Genomic DNA, 21,409 nt, shown 5'->3' with positions numbered 1-21,409 from the left:
ATGGTAATTGTACACACTTCATAGGGTTGTTGTGAGGATTTAATGAGATAATATATATACAGTACTCAGAACACGAGCTGATACGTGGCACTTGTCAAATGTTAGCCACTCTCATCCTTAGAGCACAGTTGCTCCTTCCTCCTACGCGTCATTGTCCCATCTCCAACTCTCTGGTTAGCCTACACCCCCGTATTTTTCCTGTAACCTGTATGGCAGAGCTAAACATTTTTATTTATGCTTGTACTTGACTTCTTCTTTTCCTATCTAATGGCTCAGTCAGATCTTAATGTTGGCTTCTTTTTTCTATTTTAACCTCCTTCTTATCTTGGTTGTCCATCTGCCCATTCCAGAATGTGCCTCCTCTATACTTCTCCTTTTCCCCCTGGTTCAAACTTGCCTGAGCCACCTCCACAAAGCTACTGTTAGCAAAACTCTGCCTCTCCCCACTGGGGCCCACTCTCAGTTATTCACAGAAATGGAGAGCCTTACATAATCCACAGTATTCATTTGTATTCTGTGTCTGAATTGATATCTTCACATGGACTTGCTGGGTGCTGGAAGAATTCACAGCGAGACCCTAACAGCTGTTCTCCCCAATCTGTCCCCTGCTCAGCTTCTCCTTGCCACCCTCTTCTCACCCTGAAAGGACAGCATCACCTCTGAGATGACAGACTGGAGACTGACAAACCACACTCTCTCTTAGTCAGCTGACTTTCTGAATTAAAGTATCTCTAGAGCAGAGGTCATAAACTAAGTTGCTTACAGGAGCAGGCAGGGAATAGTAATGCGGGCATGTGCAGAGTAAGGTGTGTGCATGCCTTGTAATGAGTAGTGGGGACCGCGACAGATGGGAACAGGGACCAGGATTCACAGCTGAGCTGGAGGGTTGCCATGAGGCCCAGTTGCTTTGAGGCCATGGCTGGCCCAGTGTTGCCAGGCCTTCAGTTTTCAGGAGAAACTAGAAAACTGGATTTTGTAAAGAATCTAGAATATGGTGGAAAGGAATCCTATATATATGACACACAGAATCCCTCTGTGTGTTATCTGGCTTGCCCCAAGTCCAGGGCAAGTACCTCTGGGAGCCACAACATATTAGACTTTATCAGTCATTCCGACAACAGTCTGAATGAGCTTACCTGTTCATTTTCAAACGGGAGCAATTCCACAGCGAATAAGACTCATATAAAGCAAGGCGCTGACAGAGAGGAGATTGGTGAGATAAACCCAGACCTGGGTCCCAGACAATCTGTAAAGGTGGGTCCCTGGATACCAGGGGCTAGGGAAAGGGAGTGAGAAGCAAGAGCTGCCACAGGGAAGTGAGGGGTCAGCTCTTCTACGGGTTGTGCAGGGTCCCTCTACAGACCAGGGGTTTCCATTATGCATCCCACCGCACCCCTCTGCACCTGAGAGGAGGAAAGTGGAGAGGCAGAGAGAAAAGAAGGTGGGGAAAGAAAGCGAGGTGGGACCGGGCAGAGAAGCAAAGGAGAATAAAGACGGAATAACTTACGGAGGAAAGAGAGATTCACAGGAAACCGAGAGGAGAGAAACAGGGGACGATAAAAGGGGCACAGATCCGGCGTTGACATTTATGCTATACGCCTCGTAAATGAAAATGCTTAAAATGAGGCCACCTATGCCATTGTTAGAGAAAAAAGCATCCTTTCAGCCTAACAGTGGAGAGTTAGTGGGGCAGGGTAGTTAGTGCTGGCTGGGGAGGGAGCAGGGCACGGAGGAAGGAAGACACGCTGGAGGCCGGACCGTCTGTCCTGGCCTCGCCCCCTGCATCCTGCCTCCCACTCGGTCTGGGAAACCTTCCGGACACATTTACTTTACCTCGTCCTCGAGAAGTTCTTTGGGTTTGGGTGGGATCTGAGGTCTCTGAAGAGAAGTCGGAGCTGGCAGAGTGGAGGTCAGCCTCGCCTTTGCCGAAGGCCAGCTGGGCTTACTGGGAAGGGTCTTGCTGAAGGGTGGAGACTGCCTCTGGCTTGATCGATTGTCTTGAAAGGAACAAGAATAACAAAGCACAAGATGAAGGGGCTCTGGCTCATTCCCTGGGTGGAAGCCGCTGTGATCTAGAAAAGTACAAAGCCATGGGCATCTGTGTAGCTACAAGTTGTTAATCGGGGCATTCCTTTAAAGAGTAAAATGACATTTTAGGCAAAAATTTCAATGGCCCATTCATTGACTTACATTATAAAAACCAGAAGAATGTCCTCATCAAAAATATTTCCCCAGGGGCCGGCTGGGTGGCGCAGCGGTTAAGTGCGCACCTTCGGTGCAGCCTGGGGTTCGCCAGTTCAGATCCCGTGTGCAGACATGGCACCCTTGGCAAAAAAGCCATACTGTGGTGGGCGTCTCATATATAAAGTAGAGGAAGATGGGCACGAATGTTAGGTCAGGGCCAGTCTTCCACAGCAAAAAGAGGAGGATTGGCAGTAGTTAGCTCAGGGGTAATCTTCCTCCAAAAAAAAAAAAACCAAACCATTTCCCCAGGAGGGTAATGGAGAACCTTGGACCCAGGAGAGATGACAGCCCAGCACTCGGTGGAACAGAGGGGACGATGACCTTGGCGGGGTGGGGGTCTAAGGGGGGCGGTTCACTTTGCCCGCTGAACCCTTAAATGCAGTAATTCTCAATCCTGGTTTCACATAAGAACTACCTGGGAGCCTTAAAAAATGCCCAGGCCCAGGCCCCACCGCAGTGCTACTGGTTTGAACTTCTGGGGAGCAACCTGGCATTATAGGATTTAAAAGTCCCCCAGGTTATTCTAAGGTGTGTTTAGGGTTGTGACTACTCACGTGGGTGAGCTACACCTTCCTCCCCTCCATGAATTCCCTCAAATCATGGAGAACCCGTGATTCCCGCTGGTCCAGGGCTGTCCTCAGCAGGTATTAGGCCAAATGGCCCAGGGTTCAGTCCCCTGCTCTGCCACTCGCTAGTTGCTCCCCTTTGGGCTAATTATTCATTATTCAACCTCTCTGGGACTCATATTCCTCATTTTTAAACTGAGGATCATAATCTCCACCTCAGAGAATTATTGTAGGGATTAGGAGGGAAGCACTGAAGGCAGGAGGAGCAGTGTGTCTGGCAGAGTCAATGCCTAATTAATAGAACTAGTATTATCTATGTGATGCGGTGGAGGGCTTAGGCAATGTGGGGTCGACCCAGACGATGCTGTGAGCGTGGATTTGGACTGATACATTAAGGAAAATCTCAGCACAAGGATAACCTGGCCTGCTCCCCGTGCTGGGAACAGCACAGGCGCCTCCACTGGCCTTGGTGCTGCATTATTGGCTTCCTGCTGCTTCCTCCTGCCACAGCCCACCCTGAGCTGAGCTCGAGCTCAATGCAGCCGCTCCTGCCTGTCATACCCCATCTCTGCTCCCCTCCTGGTGTCTGCTCTTGCCCTCAGCCTGCACTTCTGCCTTGTTGAAGGTGTGTGGTTAACTTCACATCTGATGCCCTCTCAGCAGCCTCTTTCTGGGTGGTGTAGCTGTGCTCAGGCACTAGAGCATCCATTTTGCTGTGCATATGACTCTGTGGGTTTTTGTAGTTTTATTTGCAGCTCTTGGAGTTTACTTAGATTTCTTAAAGTCAGATTTAAGCCCATCAGAAGTAGCAAAACACAGAAGACAAAGCCCTTGAATGAGCCACTTAACCACCCTGAAATTGCATTTTCCTGGTCTGTAAGATGGTCATAATGCAGCCCGTCCTTCCCAGGGTTGTTCTAATGATTGAACAAGGTGGTTTACCAAACATGGTGGGCGGTGTGCACAGCAGAGCGGTGAAGAGCATGGGCTCTTGGGGGCTCAGGGGCCCGGCTCGCATCCCATCTCTATCACTTATAAAATCTTGGCCCGTTAGTTCACTCCTCTGAGCCTCACTTTCTTCCTGGGTGAAGTGGGGGTGAATACCTCTTTCATAAGATCCTTGAGAGGGTGAAGTAGGCCATGAGTGTAAAGCACTAAACTGGAAACTGTAAAAGGTCTGGGAGAATGTCTGCCTTGCCCGCTGCTGGATGCTCAGTGCTCAGCCGAGCTCTGGCACACACTAGGTACTCAATAGATTAATTGTGGCATGAAGCGAGGGGCAGTGCCTGGTACCCATAGAGAGGCAGTTAATGGCAGTGACAATGGACATGGAGCCCTTTACATGTAGGGATGCTCTGTACAAACGCTGGCATCACCATCATCATAATGGGCACGCTTTGCTCCTCACCTTTGCTGAACTTGGTCACCTGATAAGATGGTAACACTGACTTCTTGGGTGACATTAAAAGCCACACTCAGGCCTGGAGGCCAGAGCTGAGCTGCGTCCGTTTAACCTATGAGGCTAATTCTAAGCTTAGCATTCTTTGCCCTCATCCCCATCCATAGTTAAAAATCCACTGTCTAGACTCAGTGTGTCTGGCCTGCCAGCGAGGGGGCAGGCGTGGAGGAAGGAGGGGCGTTAGCACACACTGGGATCCTTGAAGGTCATCCTTATTCTGTACAGACGTCTTAAGAGAAATTCCAGAAGCTTGTGTGCAGGAAGCTCGAAGAGAAGCAGGAACTAATCTCAGGGTTGATTTCTCATGGACTGCCGAGTTTTGGGGTAGGGATGGGGTTGAGCAACCATCAGGGCATGCTCATTTTATTTCTGCCTGTTTTTCATATTCCCGATTTAGGAAGCATATCTTTCCCCTTCAAATGGGTAAGCTTTCCAGCTGGCGCTCCATTACCGGTGAGTGACCAGATGACCAGCTTGGAGGTGGTGAGAGTGGGAGATGCCCACCATCCCGCAACCTCAGCCTTCCCCTACCTCCCCCTGTGCGGAAGGCTGAGCGCCCAGGGTCTGGGGGGTGCCTCACCTATGTACTCGCCCCTGGTGAAGGGCAGGGCTGGATGAACTGTCCTCGTCTCCTGCTCAGCGGGCGGCGGCTCATAACTATCGTCCCCAGTCTCCTCGGCGGGCAGCACGTACATCTCTGAGTCCGAGTGCTCGTCTGGGTTTTCATAGTCGCTGTCCTGCAAGTGCAGACACCATGCTCAGGGCTCTGTACCCAGTGGTCAGGGCAGCTCCTGCCTTAGGGGGTCACAGCTGCTCCCCCAACGTAAGGAAGCAAGGCTTGGGGAGGCTGGCTAACCAAGGTTAGGGAGCCATGAAGAGGCAAAGCTCAGTGGAAGCCAGGCCTTTCTGCCTACAGAGTTTATTGCCTTGACCACTATCCTGGGGGAACGCTGGACCATTTAACCCGAAGAGTGGCTGAAACTTTGTGTGTTGTCAAAGAACAGTAGGAGATAAAATATATTCTAAAAAGATAGAAAAAGGGCTCAATAAAATAGAATAACTAATAGGTTTTATTTATCATGACTGCTGATGGTTGAGGAAAAAGTAAGTGTAAGAAGGAGAGGGTAAGGGGATGCCCAGAAATATAGATACCTCTGAGGAGATGAGGCTTCTAAAAAAATTTTTTTAAACAGAGCTGGCAAGCTGCAGGGGCCAGGCTTCAAACTGACCCAGAGTCCATTCTCTTTCTTTCTTTTTTTTAATATAAGTCAATATTGAAAAATACGCTGACATGGTCTAAAGTTCAAACAGTTTAGAAGGATCTAGAGTAAAGTCTCCCTCTCGGCTGCTCTCTCAGTTCCTCTCCCCAGAGGCAGCGTTACCAGTCCTTGTGCACTTTGTTCAACATAGTTTATGTGTAGAGTGTACATACATATATTCGTGTGGAGGATGTATTTGATTCAGGACTTAAGAGGGCCTCTGGCCTCTGTGTCCACTGACCCCACAGAGTGCCTGACACAATGCAGGATCCGTGCATGACTTTCCAATGAATGGGTGATGCACCTGCCTTTTGGCCTGTCTCCTTTCACTTGCAATTGTGCAACATCAATGCAGGTAAAGCGTGGTGCAGGTGCAGTGCTTCCTTCATTGCTGTGTCCTCAGGGCCTGTAACGGCCGCACATGATGGGAGCTCAGTATGTTTGGAATGAATGCATGAATACATGAGTGAGGACTGTGCTTTCCTCCTCAGTCCACAAGGAGATGGGGAGAGAGGAGAAGAATGGGTTGGAGAGTAGGTAGGGAACGAGAAAGGGGGCTGCAAAGACAGCTTTTCCTGAGGTGGCTGGAGGAGTGTTGGGAGAGGGAACGAAAGGAGCTAGGAGCCCTAGATGGGGAGAGCCAGGAAGGGACAGGAAGGGGTGAGGTAAGAAGTTCCTGTAGGGAGGATTTTCCCAAACCCCTATCTCAGGAATAGCAGATTTGGCGGGGTGGGGGAAGCTCAATCATCCTTCCTGAACATGAATATGAAATTAGGCTGAATAGGATAATGATAATAATAATTATTATAACTGAATTTCTATGCACTGCATACCTCATTTACTCTTCACCATAATCATATGAGATAGGAGGTTTTTTTTGGGTTTTTTTGGTGAGGAAGATTGGCCCTGAGCTAACATCTGTGCCAGTCTTCCTCTATTTTATATGTAGGACGCCACCACAGCATGGCTTGATGAGCAGTATGTAGGTCTGTGGCTGGGATCTGAACCCATGAATCCCAGGCTGCTGAAGCAGAGCATACAAACTTAACCACTACACCACTGGGCCAGCCCCTGAGACAGTTTTTCTAAAATCCCATTTTATAGTCAAGGAAACAGAGGCACAGAAGAGTTGAATAATTTGAGTCTGCAATCTGTGTTCTGGAGAAGCCAATGGGTATTCTTAGGAAGGGGGCCTTGGAGGTGGAGTGGGAGTGAAAGGATGGCCCGGGCGGGGGCAGGGGGCTTAAGAGGGCAAGAGCTTGGCTTCCCAAGGCTAGTCTAGTCCAGCATGAGGGGCTTAGGACACTCCCCTCCAATACAGTCGAATGCGCTGAATGCCTTTTTATCAAGAGAATAAAAAGCGAAATCTGTTCAAACTTCTGAGACAATTAAAAAAAAATCTCCTTTCCCCGAAATTATGCTAAATTCTGGCAAAAAAAGTCATTCATTCATTCAGTATTTGAGCAAGTGCAATACGGTGGACAATCTGATGGAAACTTTGAAGAAGGGATGTGTCATCAGATAAAAACCTTTTCGAATTGTCCATTCATTCATTCAATTAATATTTATTGAGCACCTACTACAAGCCAGGCATTGTGCTTGACTCTGAGCACAGTCCCTGCCCTCACAGAACTTGCGTTCTAGCAGGGGAGACCAGTGACAAACAAATAGTGAATAATGAGAAGTAGATGGTCAAACAGATAAAATAGCTATCACTGGCGATGGATGCACTTAGGGGAATGACCAGGGTCCTGAGACAGAGAGTCGTGGGAGGAAAGGATCCACCTTGGATGCGGGTGCTGAAAAGGTCTTCCTGGGAAGGAGACGTTTAAGCCAAGCCTGAAGGACAAGAAGGAACCCACAAAGGGAGGAAGAATGGGGGCGTTCTTTGGTTTCTCCTCTCTTCCCTTCTTCCTTCGCCTGCCCAGGGACCATGAGTCTGAATTCCTGAGGCAGGCAGGACCTCCATCTATTGTAGGAACTGAGGGCAGGCCTGTGTGCTGGGGTGTGATGAGCAAGGCCCTGCTGAGAGGGTGTGTGGAAGGCTGGACATGTCTGCAGGGGCTGGATTTCATCAGGCTGGAGGCCTCAGCAACAAGCCTAGATTTCATTCTGTGTGCAATGGGAATCCGATAAGGTAAAAATAACTGTGAGTACTCTGAATACCAGCAGAAAATGGGGACGTTCACTCAGTCCTTGTTATAGCCGGCACCTTAATTTTGGTTGTTCGACTTTGGGACACGAGTCACTCTCTCCTCTCCAGGCTGGTTTCATTTTGTGTTTTCTAAGTCCCCATGCGTGCTCTTTTTATCCAGCGAGCGAGCAAGCTCAATTTTCTTGGCTTCCTGGTGAATGTGGACCAGCTTCTTAACTTTGCCACAGATGTGACCCGGCGCATGCAGCCAGCAGGGGGCGCAGCAGCAGTGCTTCTAGGGGATCAGAGGCTGCCCCGCCAAGGAGGAATTCCATGTCCCAGTGACTCGCAGAGAGGCCATCTCTTCCCCTCTTTTAAAAGATCTTTTCTCTGCAGGTGAAAAGAGAGGAACTCCCATCTCCTAATTCTCCGAATAAACTCTGGGTGGTGTACACAGCGCGGAGCTGGGCTTAGGCTCAATTCTGGGCACTGGACCAGAGTCCTGGGTGCTCATTCCACTGGGCCACTGAGTGATGGTGGGCAAGTCATTCTCATGCTCTTGGCCTTGATTTCCCTATCTTTAAAATGGGATGTGTGGTTGAGTGGAGGCCCTCTTGGATCCCTTCCAGATATAAAACTCACAGATTGGAGCAGGCTAACACTGGATGAATTTGATGTAAATGAGGAATAATTATTGTGAAGAAAAGATTTTAGGATGTCTTGTCCATACAAGACTCAGCCCAAGAGAGAGAAGTGGCTGCTGGGGCCCTCTGGGTTGCAGAGCCACCTAGAAGAGATTGACAGTTACTTCTGACACACCACCCCCAATGTCATCATGGCCAGGTCCCTCTCTCTCACTCTGTGGCCCTCAGAGTCTGCCAGTGTCCTCTTGGTCACGGCAAACACCTTGGAGCTTAAAAGCCTGGTTCCGAGATCTGAGGGCCTGGGTTTGAATTTTGCAACTGCCAATTACTTAAACTCTCCTCGCCTTGGTTTCTTCACCTGTAAAATGGGCAGGGCTGACATTCAAAATGTTTAACAACTAATATGGCCCAGCTACTGATCGTGGCCCCGAAGAGTGTCCTGGAGGTCCTGGATGTGCCAGGCGATCACTCTTTAGTTGTCCTTTGGTTTAGGGCTCCTGGGCAGGGGCCAGGTGGTGATGGGGGTATTGGGGAATTCAGGGCAGAGGCATTTGCCAACTGATAAGAAAATATGTAAACATTTTAACATCTGTTTTGGCTGTGCTGGTGAGTACTCTGAATACCAGCAGAAAATGGGGACAATAATGCCTACTCATAGGGCTGTGGCGAGGATTAGATGAGGTAATGCGTATAAAGCTCGCAGCCTGGCACATAGTGGTGTTAGCTCAAGTCAGCTGTTATGAGGTTATTGCTGCCTTGTCTGTAGGTGGCCCTTCCAGCCCGGTCATCTTACCTCTGTGATGTGCAGCTGACTACCAGCCTGTAATTCAGAAACAACCCCTTAAAAAGGCTTCCCATGGGCCCTGGTGGAAGCAGTACCCTCCCGTCCCAGGAGCAAATACTCACAAAGTCATCTGACCACTGCTCCTCTTCATCAGCAGGGCTCCCTGAAATGACATATGGGAAGCAGAACACACAGGCGTAAATCGCAGCCGGCCAGCTCCACCCTGTCCACAAGCAGCCCGCACCGCACCTGCCTTCCCTGCCCTCGCGCTTCCTGGTCCCATTTACTTGGCCTTCCTTGAGCGGTTATTACGGTCACTCATGTTCATTCACTTTCAAATCTTCTTTTTTTTAAAGTCGATTCTCAAAGATTCTTAAGAGAAGTCCCACTGAGGCAGAGAGATGGTGCATCCAACCCATGTCTGTCTTTGTCAAAGGACATTTTTGGGACCTTAGAGTAACCCAGTAGAGACCTGCAATCCATACTATGCTGCTTCCAAGGATTTCTTTGAATCAATATGTGGATGGTGTAGTAGGAAGGACACTGCACAGGGAATCAGATAGACCTAAATTCTCCTCCAGGCTCTGTTCCTAACTCGTTGGAGAGTGGGCAAGAATACCTAACATCTCTTGGCCTCAGTTTCCAGATTTGTAAAATGAGGGGATAGCTTCTATGATTCTCTCTGGCTCTAACTTTGACTTTTTTATAAAAAAACTTTTTATCCAGTGCTTTACCACATGCCAGGCAATGTTATCAGAGCTTTGCGTTCATTTAGCTCTCTCAAAAACCTTACGAGGAAACGGAGGCCTAGAGAAAATAAGTCATTTGTGCAAGGTCAGGTAGTAAACGGTGCAGCCAGGGGTTGAACCCCACAGGTTGACTTCCAAGCGTGTGCTCTGAGCCCCAGCTCCGTGCTGCCTCACTGTCTTTGAGCTCCAGGGGGCAGGCACTCTCCTAGGCTCCACAGGAGGTAGAAAAATGGCTATGATAGCCCTTAAGTAGCTTATGATCTTGAAGAATAAAATAGGTCTGAATTATGACAGCCAAGGAGAATATTTGACCCCTTTTCCTCCAAAACGCATTTAGGATATGAGAATCTTAGCATCCACCTCATCACACAAACTGACCTTAGAGGTTAAATATGATTCACTCCGCTATGTAGGAGATCAACCAGACACAGGTCCAGATGGCAGAGTGGCTACAACAACTGCGCCACGGAGGGTCCTAGCTCCTCTCCCACCCCAGTGAGCAGCCACAGGCAGATGGTTCCTGAATCCTCCAAAACCGTGGAAGAAATTTTCTTGCCATTTCTACCCCCTGCCATGGCAGACCACTGACTTCAGCTCCAGCGAGGTTCCGCAGACACACACGGAAAAGAATTTCGGAGGTGAAGTGGGGGCAGGAAGGATATCTTTGGATCAAAGTGGCCAGATTTTAAGCAATGGCAGCAATATCGCCCTCTATTGGGAAAACATGATAGGCGCTAAGAAGGAGCTTCATTTCACAAGTTAAATATGGGTCACACTTAGACATTAACAGAAAATAATTCCCATTAAATTATTCTTTGGGTTGACTTATACCAAGTTATAGTGTATTGCAATCATTAGGGTTTGCTAAGAAACTCTAAGAGAATCGGTGAATAAGTCCTCTTCCCAATTGCCAATACTTGGCCCAGTGGGGGAATACGTTTCTAATACCTTAAGTTTGGGGATAACTGAAGATCAACACTTAAGCTGGCAAGATGTTTTTTGTTTCAACCATTTAAAATATAAACCTTTACAAAATGCTTTTGTGAAACACCCTGTTTCAGTGAGTCAGGGTCCACTTTAGGATCAGTAACTATGAAAGCAGATGCAGTAGTCATCTAACCAGTTTTTGCATCTCTGTTATCTTTCCTCTCTAACACATCCTTCCTACTGTTTCTAGTTATCTTCTTAATATAAAGGTTGGATCATGCTGTTGTTGTCCTCAGGAATCACCAGGGGCTCCCCATGGAGTAAAGTCAAGGTTCTGTGTCAACACATTCAAATGCCTCTCTCTACCCGCTGTCCCTCCATTGACTTCTCTTGTGGCGGTCTTTCTGGTTCACTTCCAGTAATACCGGGCAGCTTGTTCCTCCCATCCTGCACTTTTGATAGTTCTCTGCTCTGCTCATGCTGTTCTCTCAGCCCGTCTACCTTCTTCCATGGAAATATTTGTCATTCTTCCTCCAAAACTTCTTCCCCACTCCCCCTGGTCATAACCCATCACTCCTTCCTCTGGGCCCTCTTAGATGATTCTGGCACCTAGATGTCACATGGACTTCATTCTGCCCTGTGCAATTATTAAGTTGTTTATGTCTCTCTGCACTGAAAAGCAAGGCCTATCTCATTTATCTTTATATCTGGATGGCATTTTGCATTTGTAATCCATGCACTAATAAAGGTATGAACCAGTAAATGAGTTGAATCAATGAAAATTAGGATAATAGTAATTGATTACACTTATTGAACTTCCAATGTGCCAGGTGCTAGGCTAACTGTTACAAATGTATTTCTTCATTTATCCTCAAAACAGGATACGTAGTAGGTGCTATTATTATATCTATTTTGCAGTTGAGGAAACTGGGGCTAAGAGCTCATATGGCTAGTGAGCATGGGGGCTGGATTGGAGGCCAGGCTATGTGTATTGGCTCCAGTAGCTGAAATCTCATGTGAACCACCTGGCCCTCCACTGAGCACTCAGATGAAACCCGGAGAAATGAGAATGCCCAATCCAGGCATCATGGCACATTGAGGCAGAAAAGAGAGAAAAGCATCATGTGGGAGAGGTCATCTGATGGTGCCCCCCACTCCAGCTACACCCATCTTCTGGTCCCACAGGTACCTCACAGCTTCATACTCATAAAGTCACAACCTTGCAGGTCATCACCCAGACTGAAAAATGTGACAGTCCAAAATACTAGATGCAAAGTAGTGGGTGGTTTTCCAGCATCTCAGGGAGCCTCCCAAAGTGTGAAAGTAGTAGTTTTAGAACCAGCTTCGTTGATTCAGATTCTAGCTCTGCTCTTTACTACCTGCTTGGCAATGGACTGGTACTTTAATTGTTTACAGCTTAATTTCCTCACCTTTAAAACAAGGCTGATAGTGCCTGACTAGTGTTTTTATGAGAATTAAATAATATAATAAATGTGAAGTGCTTTGCAAAGCCTGGCATACAGTAAATGCTTTATTAATGTTACTTATTGTTGTCTTGGGTATTGACAATGTCTTAATAAACCCTCAAAACAAGGCCAAAACGATTTCACTTTAATGGCAACCACACAGTAGGACTAGCACAAAGAAAAGGATCCAAGAAAGTCTCCAATGTAGTGGATAAAATCTTCAGAAGGGCCAGTTCAAGGTTAATTAGGCCATGTGGTTTAATTTGGGCTGTGGGATAGCACGCTCCTATCAGGAAGCTGAGATGCTGGTTGGACCCCCCTGTCAGAGAAGCCTTTTTTATTATGTCCTGTTCCTGGTTTGGGTCTTATGCTCCATTTACTGTGTCATAATCCCATGACACAATAGAGGGACTCCTCTCCTTGCCTGGCCCTGGCTTTGTGATTTGCATGGCCCTCCCAAGACTGCAGGCACAGCACCTGGCACTATGGGACACATGAGAATGGCCATGATGTCCCCACGGCCCCCATCTCAGCATCTGCTCCAGGTCAAGACATGCAGGGTTTTCAGCTTAGGCTCTGGGTTCAGGCTGCCTTGCTCAACATCCTGATTCTCCTGTTTGCTGGTAGTGTGACCTTAGGTAAACTGTTTGACCTCTGGGCCTCAGTTTTCTCTTCACTAAAATGGACATTATTAGTAGTACCTCTATCATAGGGTTTTGAGAGAATGAAAATGAAATAACGCATGGAAAGTGCTTAGAAGAATACCTGATACACACATAGTGTAAAGGCTCAAAGAGTGATCAATATTACCATTCATTGACTTTTTCTTTAATTCTCACAATAACCTGAAGGATAGGTATTCCTATCTCCAGATTAGGAATCTGAGGCTCAGGGAAGTTGCAAAACTTTCTAAGTTCACATAGTGCCTAGGGGGCAAAGCCAGATTCCAACCCAGGCCAAAAGGACCCCAAAGTCTCATCAAGACACCCTGTGTAATGGAAATAAAAGACCTAGAGTCTAGAAGAACAACCATGTATCAGGCCGAGGATGATCCAGGTCGGTGTAAAATTTCCTGATAAACGTCCGAGCACCTGGAATCACGGCCAGGTGCTGGGGAAGTGCGGAGAAGGGTGTGCTCAGTGAGGGCTGAAGAGTTGCAAGAGGCTATCTGTCAAAGGTGGGATGGAACTCAGCTTTGAAGGATGAGCACGATTTGGGGGAGAGAATGAAGATGAAGGATGGCGTCTTCCTTGCATCTGCTAAGACAGGGGGCTTCTTGTGTGTCGGTCCCAGAGGCAGGGCTTAGCCGATGGGTGGAAGGGGGCATCCACAAGGTGCAGACACATACAGAATGAACGAGCTGCACTGGAGAATCACAGGAGAAAAATGCCAAGTGGGAAAACAAAGCTAGATTTGTTGCCAGCCAAGGGGCTGCTCCAGCCACAGTGGACACTGCAGGTTCCAGTGACAAAGCTGGGAGTGGGGAGGTTGGCAAGGATGGTGTTTGAATAACTCAGGTGTGAAGAGACAAAGTCTGAACCAGGCTGGGGGTCTTGGGAATGGGTGGGGATGGCTGGAAGGACAGTGAAGGACTCTGTGGTGAGAACTTGAGTGAAGGGATGAAGGTGAGGGTGTGAATTCAGCTTCTCAGTTCTGGGTCATCAGGAGCCCAGAGACCCTGCGGCGGATGCTGGTGGCATTCCAGCCACTGGCATTGAGGAGTGCACTCCAGAGCTGTGTCTCTGACCCACAGCCTCAGTTGTGGCCCTGATCCTACTCTGGAGGCCAAGCTCTGAGCCCCTGGGCCCTGCCCATTTCTCCCCTTACGGAGCTGGTGGTGGGACTCAGGAGGCAGTTGGGAACCATAGCGGGATGCAGGAAGGAAAGTAGGGAGGTGGGCTAGCTGCGGTGGTGGAGACAGACAGGGAAGAAACAGAAAGCAGAACTACAGATGCTGCGGGGGAGGCAGCAAGTGGACAGGCTGTATACCCTGGGAGGAGAAAGGGATGTGTCTTGTGAGGGGAGCTGAGGCCAAGGCCCAGATCCAAGCTGGCTAGGAGAGATGATTTGAGTCTAAATACTTAACATCTTAGAAATTCTCTTTTTCTGTATGTTCTTTCATCCCTTTACAGGGCTCTATTAACAGGGGGCTGGGTGTGTGGAAACGGGGGACATAGTCCTGGCTTACCCATCACCTGGCTGTGTGACCTAGGGCAGTCACTTTGCCTCTCTGGGCTCCAGTTATCCCTAACATGAGAAGCTTGGATTGGGTGATCTTTCAGGACTTTCTAGGCTTTAAACTACCTGTGAGTCCAAGTCTCATTCCTCTATTCTTAGTTCCATGAGGCAGGACTCATGTCGAATATAGCTCTCCCCATGGCAGCTTTGCTGGAACCACCAGTTAGGGTGTAAATGCGAGACAGAAAATGAAGTGAATGCTGGCTTCACTAAGGACACCAGGGCAGGGGCAAAAGCAGTGTTATATTTCACTTCCTCAGTGGAGAAAGGTTGTTATGCATACCCTGTGTTTCTGTGGTGGACATTTACCCAAGAATCCCTGTCCAGCTACCTTCCTTTGCCGCCTCTCCCCCTTTATTATTGCTTTGATCTCCTCTCTGAATGACATCAATGGTGGGCGGAGAAGGTGGACCTTCTGGGGACATCACAACAGCCCCTGGATATCAGGGCCCAAGGGTATAAGGAGAGAGGCCTTGCTCAGTTCTGATTCTAGGTGCTTGTGGAGTGAGCAGTGGAGCTTCTGAAATGACCCCAACAGACTCTGGGGACACCACAACTAATCTCCCCTACCGTCCCTTCCAAGCCAGACTCAGGCTTCAATGATACAGGAGGCTGTTCACCCTGAAAGCTCAGGAAGCAAGTTCTGGTGTTAATGTCAGAGGCTGTGGGGCCTTCAGAATAATAAATGCCCAAGAAAAGTGTACCCATCTCAGCTTGGGTCAAAGAGAAGAATAGTGGAGTGGGAGCCTTCCTTTTAGTGGCTGCAGTAACCCTGGACAGGTTACTTAGTGTTCCTGAGATTCATTTTCCTCATCTGCAAAACTGAGATAGTTATTTCCATACAATGGTGCTAATAGGAGATTAAATGAGCTTAGCATAATGCCCAGAGCAGAGTAAATAGCCAACACAGTTTAGATATCTTCCCTTTCCACAGCAACAGCTGGTGTGGGGGTCATGCACTCTGCTCAGTGGACCGTGAGGTCCCTGCAGGCAGTGGTCCTTCCTCAGAGACAAAGTAGGGACGTGTGGTCTGAACTGAAAGCAGCAGGCTCCACACTGGCCTGATCTGCATCTGTAGCTCCGTTCTTCATATAATTCAAACTTTGTCCTCTACACTCTAAATGAAGGAGGGACTGTGGTGGCTCTTCTGCTGACCTCTGGGGGGCGCTGGCCCTTTCCATCCACTGCTTTCTGAAGGTCAGCATCAGCAAGATCAACGCACTCTACCAGCTTAGAGTTTGGGGAAGCCATTTGCTTCTGGGACTGGAAAGAGGATATAATTCCAGCAACCGGAGGAAAAGGGGGGGCTGCTTCAGGAGCCTTGGGGAGACCAAATTTGCACAGGCCTCCAGGGAGCACTTGACTGGCCTCCCAGTGTCAGGAGGTCTGGTGGGCTAAAGTCTCCCAGCACTGGGGCCTCTGAGGTTCTGGAAGACTCTGTGGGTTTAGGAGGAACTGTCAGGCTGTTTTCCGAGGCCCTGGGCTTGCAGCTGTGCAGGGACCCCAAGGCTCAGGGGAAGGAGATAGAAATGCTCCTGGGACATGAGTTGGTGGGGGGATGGCAAGGAAGCTAGTGCTGCAGGTGGTGATGGTGGTTTTGCCAAAAGGACCTTTTCTGGAGGTTGAGTGTAAGAGCAGGGAGACTAGGTGCGGCCTATTGGTCTGGTGAAGCAATGGGTGAATTTCTGAGATCCTGGAACTTCAATGGATTTGTCTTTCAGTTCAGGAGAAGCAATAAGGACAGAGTTGGTGGTTTACAGCAGGGCTCAAATCCCCTGGAGTTCTTGTTAAAATGCAAATTCTGATCCAGTACTTCTAGGGTTGGGCAACAATTCTGCATTTCTTTTCTTCTTTTTTTTAATGACAGTTTATCAGTGCTGGCATACTTTTTTTTTTTTTAAAGATTGGCACCTGAGCTAATATCTGTTGCTAATCTTTTTTTTTTTCTTCTTCTTCTTCTCCCCATAATGCCCCCAGTACATAGTTGTATGTTAATAGTTGCAGGTCCTTCTGGTTGTGGCATGTGGGATGCCGCCTCAGCATGGGCCTGATGAGCGGTGCCATGTCTGCACCCAGGATCTGAACCAGCGAAACCCTGGGCTGCCGAAGTGGAGCATGCGAACTTAACCACTCGGCCATGGGACTGGCCACCGATTCTGCATTTCTAACAAGCTCCCAGATGATACTGATGCTGCCAAGCTAGGGATCACACTTTGAGTAACTAAGGCTTAGAAGACTCAGCTGGGCCATGTTTCTGATTCCAAGAGAGATTAAGTACAAAGGTACTAATATCAAGACTATTTGGGGGGTTTCAGGGAAGAGAGTAGGTGTCTGAAGTTCAGAAATGGGTCACTTCTGAGCATCAGGGAGATTGGAAGATGCAACTTCCTAAAGCCAGGGAAGGTGAGGAGAGGCCCATTTCATCGCTGGGCCCTGGCTCCAAAGATCTGTGTTTCTGCGGGAGGGTAGAGTATTAGCAGTGGTGGGAACCTAGCAGATCTTCTAGTTCAGTCCCTGCATGACATGAATAAGGAGAGGAGAGAGAATTGTCCAAGGTTACGCACCCAGTTAGCAGCTAGATTGGAAGGACTTTGTATCTGGGCTCAGTGGTTTGCAATTTTTCTTCTTGGTGATGTAGAGCCATAAAAATATTTAAGCAAAGGTATTTCAGAACAATTCTCTGGTGGAGGTTGAGAGGACCATACGGATTAGGAATTAAGGAGACTTCTTAGTGGCTTCTGTACCAGAACAAGCAAGAGAGATTGAGGACCTGAACTGTAGCTATGTGAATAGAGAGGGGCAAAAATATTTGAGAGACGCTTAAAGAGATAGACTCGGTAGGATTTAGAGATTATTTTTTTTTGTAGAGGATGAGGGAAGAGGAGGAATCAGGAAGATCCCCAGTGTGTATGGGTTAGGCAAAAGGATAAATAAATGATGAATGCTACCTGCTTTTAACCCAAGTGAAAAATAGAGGGAAAGGAGGGGCGTAGGTGAGGGAGTGGGCAAGGAGATAGCTGAGTATGAGAGGACCATCAAGAGAAATGTCCACCCTGAAATAAGATTTATCAGTCTACTTTGGTTTACAAGAATTGCCCCTGAGATCCTAATATTTGTGTTCAGAATCTCAATGCTGGTTCATCTACAAACTGACAAATGTTCCTGCTCATGCCCAGGACTCAAATTAAACGTTGTCTCCTCAGAGAGACTTTCCGTGACTACCTAATTTCTTCTCCCACCCCACGGTGACGCCCTATTACCGCACCTGCCACTTACCTTCCTACCAATACCATGCTTGGTAATTCGTATTTACCTGTTCGCATTCTCGTTTATTATCTGACTCCCCTCTAGACATTAAGTACCCTAAGACCAGGGCCTATATTTTGTTCCCTACTGCATCTCTAACACAGTGAGTAACACACAGGACACACTCGTGTAATATTTGTTGAATGAATCAAAGAATGTGTGGAGTGGCTGAAGCATCTGGAGATGTTTATTTTAGAGAAGAAACCACTCAAATGACCTAACGTAATTCTATCCTTTGACGTTGCAACTCTATTTGCACTGTTGTTAATGTTTGAAACTTGTACTGTGTGGCCATCTGGACAGACTGAGGAAGCCACAGGGAAACGTATCGCATCTGTATCTCACCAGGGCTGTCCATCCCTGACTGGACCAGACAGGCTTGGGAGAGCATCGCAGGAGGTGTCCAAGCAGAAAGTGGGCCTCGGTTGTGGGGTACACGGTGGTGGGGTAGGTTGAAGCTTTGGATTGGATGTCAGACTACATGACCTCTGGGCGCTCCTATTAAGCCTGAGACTCCATAATTTTCCCATCAAACCTGTTTGGCTACGTAATAGATTTAGTCTGCTTTGTTTTCTTTTCTTTTTTAGACCTTGGAGAGAAGGGTGCATTTGTTCTCGTTTGTTAACTGAGCAGCTCCTTTGCCTTTGCATTAGGTAGATTTTAAAGCCCAGAACAGATTCTTTCCTTTTTAGTTCTAAACTGCAAAGGAATCCCCTGATCCACTGTCTAGACTTGCTGACCGACTGGCAAGGTGAGGTCAATAAATACTCTGTGAACTAGTGAGTTCTGGAAAGTGGTCCAATGGGTCAGTGACCAGACTTGGTATGATGGTCGGCATTTCTCAGTGTGCTGAGATCTCATTAGTGCCCAAGAGGAACCAAACTATCTGATTGATTGCTATCTTGATCAGTGGCAGAAAAAATAAAATAAAATAGTAATCATCCTCTAAGCTTGTGATTTGGTTGTAGCTGAGCCCTGTAGAGAAGAGTCTTTGTTGAGGTCTGTAGCCCTGTGGTTTTTACTGAAGGCTGTACAGATCTGTCCACGTCCAGGAAATCTTTATACTTAAGCCAACAGAAAAAGATTTTAGACCTATCCTCCCAAGGTATCTGCCCCAGGAAAGGAAAGTGTGTTGGAATTTTTACACTGCTCACCACTGCCATAAACACTACCAATCTCAAAACTAACTCCTTTCCCTCTGACAAAGTTGATCCTGGTTGGAATGGGGTCGCAGGGCCAAACTCAGAGAGGATTGAGTAACCATGTGACATCAATAATTTATTCCCACACACCACCCCCTTCACTGACTCTCAAGTATTCATTTTAACAGTTCTTTAGGAAGCTTTCCCTTCTTCGCTTCCTCCACATCCCCCATCTCAGATTAGATTAGCTACTGATGCTATGAACTTCCACAGAACTGTGTGCTTCCCCATCACACTGAATTGTAATCGCTTTTAACATCATCTGTCTTCCTTCCAGACTATAAATTCTGTGAGTATGGAGACTATACCTATCTTGTTTAGCACTGTGTTTCTAAGATCTTCTATGTGCCTGGCACATGGGAGATGCTTAATAAATATTCGATAAACAGATGAGTAGATGGATGGATGGATGGATGGAAGGAGTACTACATCCCCACTATAGTCAAATGCCTAATAGATTTGGTCATTCTTAAGACTAAGGTAAGTACTTTTGTTTTAGATGAGTAGAACAGAATTCCTTTTCCAACAAGTGAATATGAACATTAAATTAGTCGAGTTAAAGTATTTTAGAAATACTCTTACCTGAGGCATAATCCCTTTGAGGAACACTTGGAGGTGCTTTGACTTTCAGCCTGTAGATAACAACCATCAGACAAATGGTCAGTGGGTAAGACAACTGTTGTGAAGGCCCATAATATAAGCAGATTTAGAGATAACACCTAGATAACGAATAGCATAATGGCTTCTTTTGGACCCATCACATTGAAAGACTTAATGTATTGTAACCTAGTGAAGCCCTGCATCAGAGGTTTCCCACCTCTCCCCACCTCCCCAGGGCAGTGCGGCTATGACTTGATAAGGGGAAGTCAGGCGGCGAAAGGGCTCTGGGAGGTCAGATACTAGTAAGCACTGAGTTCAGAGGGTCGAGGAAGGTAAATGTTGATTGGTTGATGGGAATGTGAGAGAAGATGAACTCTATTTTAATAAATAATTTAATAAAGACTTTAAATAACAGGGAAAAGAAAGCTATAACAAGCCCTTAAGTTGTAGGTTGGACTGAAATTATTTTTGCACCATCGAAAAAAATGCCAAGTAAGTGAGCAGTGAGTGCCTCCAGATTGTGATATTTAGCTAAATTAGAAGCTGAACAGTTTCAAGCACTCTCAAAACTACTTTAGTATCTTTATGCTCATATGGAATGTGCTGAATGTTCACAATCCTTCCCCACTCATTAAAAAAAGAAAATGAAAATTACGTTTTAAAAACGTATCCCAATTGTTAGGCTTTTTTGAGTTCTGACAACATCTCGACTTCCATTATTTGAAATGGGTAAGGATTATAATAAATCGTTATTCTTAATAATAGGTTACCCATTTTATTTAAAAATGATTAGCTTAATGAAACGTTAAATATATATAAATGAAACCCATATCCAGTAGCCTTCATTTACTAAAACATCACACCCTTTTAAAGGGGCAGTGTATTCTGTAAATCAAACACGATTTACAAAAAACAAGCCTTATAAATCAGAATTGTAATGTTTCAAAAATAACAATATTTATATTTGCATAGAAATTCTGCCTTTTGTTTCCTCGGAGGCTCTCATACATATTATTTCATTCAATTCTCATAGCAAACCAGCAGGGCATCCTGGGAAGATATTCTCATCAGCCCTGCGATGAGGTCTGGAGGGAGAGCTGCCTAGGCTCTTGTAGGGAAGAAAAACAAAAGCAAAACTGGGTCTGCTGCTGGGTCTGTTCATGGACTGGGAAAATTTCAAAAAACACAAACCAACTACCACCCACTATTGCTATCATTTCATAAAAGAAAAGAAAGGGTATTTTAATACCTTAAAATGTATGCAGATCACCATCTCAGAATAAAGGACAAACTCAAGAAAGGACTGTTGGCCACTAACACCGACCAGGAATAAAAGGTTAGGTTTGGGCCTCATTTAGCAACCGGAAGCTGCATGCCAACCCCCAACCCTTCAAGGTCCTTATTTTCTCATTCGGCCATGGACCAGTGACAACTCTGTCACGGTCTTGCGTTAGGAAACCAGTGTGCTCAGCTGTGCTTCCTTCTTTCAAGATAGCACCTGTTGCCTGGTTAAGAGTGAGAGCTAACTGCAGGTCACTTAGAACCAAAAGGCCATTGACCCCTCCCAGGGGAGTGACTATGGCAGCCATATCTTCCAAGCTGAGAAGAAACGTAGCTTGTCAAGTACAAGCGGCAGATTGAAAGAGAAACTGTCTGCAAAATTTTGACTGAACATGGCTGCTATAAGTATGACTGAACATAGAATAGAGAGACTTTTTATACAGAGGCTCATATTATTGAGAAACCTACCGTACTGTAAAATTAGCAACTGTGGAATAATTAATCTAGAATTGCTGGTGATTAAACAATGAGCAGGGTTCTCTCATTTCAC

At 46.9% G+C, this 21,409-nt stretch overlaps 1 protein-coding gene across 4 annotated transcripts in view; it reads right to left on the bottom strand.

The window, feature by feature from the left end:
- The window catches only part of BLNK (B cell linker), an 81,983-nt gene that overhangs the window by 35,230 nt on the left and 25,344 nt on the right, over positions 1-21,409 (bottom strand). For 2 of the 4 annotated variants that reach the window (XM_044753299.2, XM_070486315.1), the window contains exons 3-7: positions 19,561-19,610; positions 9,213-9,253; positions 9,100-9,126; positions 4,850-5,006; positions 1,834-1,997 (exon numbers count right to left, since the gene is read on the bottom strand). In XM_044753299.2, the coding sequence (XP_044609234.1) occupies positions 1,834-1,997; positions 4,850-5,006; positions 9,100-9,126; positions 9,213-9,253; positions 19,561-19,610 (439 nt within the window). The remainder of the gene's footprint in view (positions 1-1,833; positions 1,998-4,849; positions 5,007-9,099; positions 9,127-9,212; positions 9,254-19,560; positions 19,611-21,409) is intronic. The other 2 variants (XM_014858423.3, XM_070486321.1) reach the window with 1 other exon arrangement.

Source organism: Equus asinus, chromosome 2 (genome assembly GCF_041296235.1).
Source record: "Equus asinus isolate D_3611 breed Donkey chromosome 2, EquAss-T2T_v2, whole genome shotgun sequence".
NCBI lineage: Eukaryota > Metazoa > Chordata > Mammalia > Perissodactyla > Equidae > Equus > Equus asinus.
The sequence above is the reverse complement of the archived record's forward strand: the minus strand, read 5'-3'. Positions and strand labels throughout refer to the sequence as shown.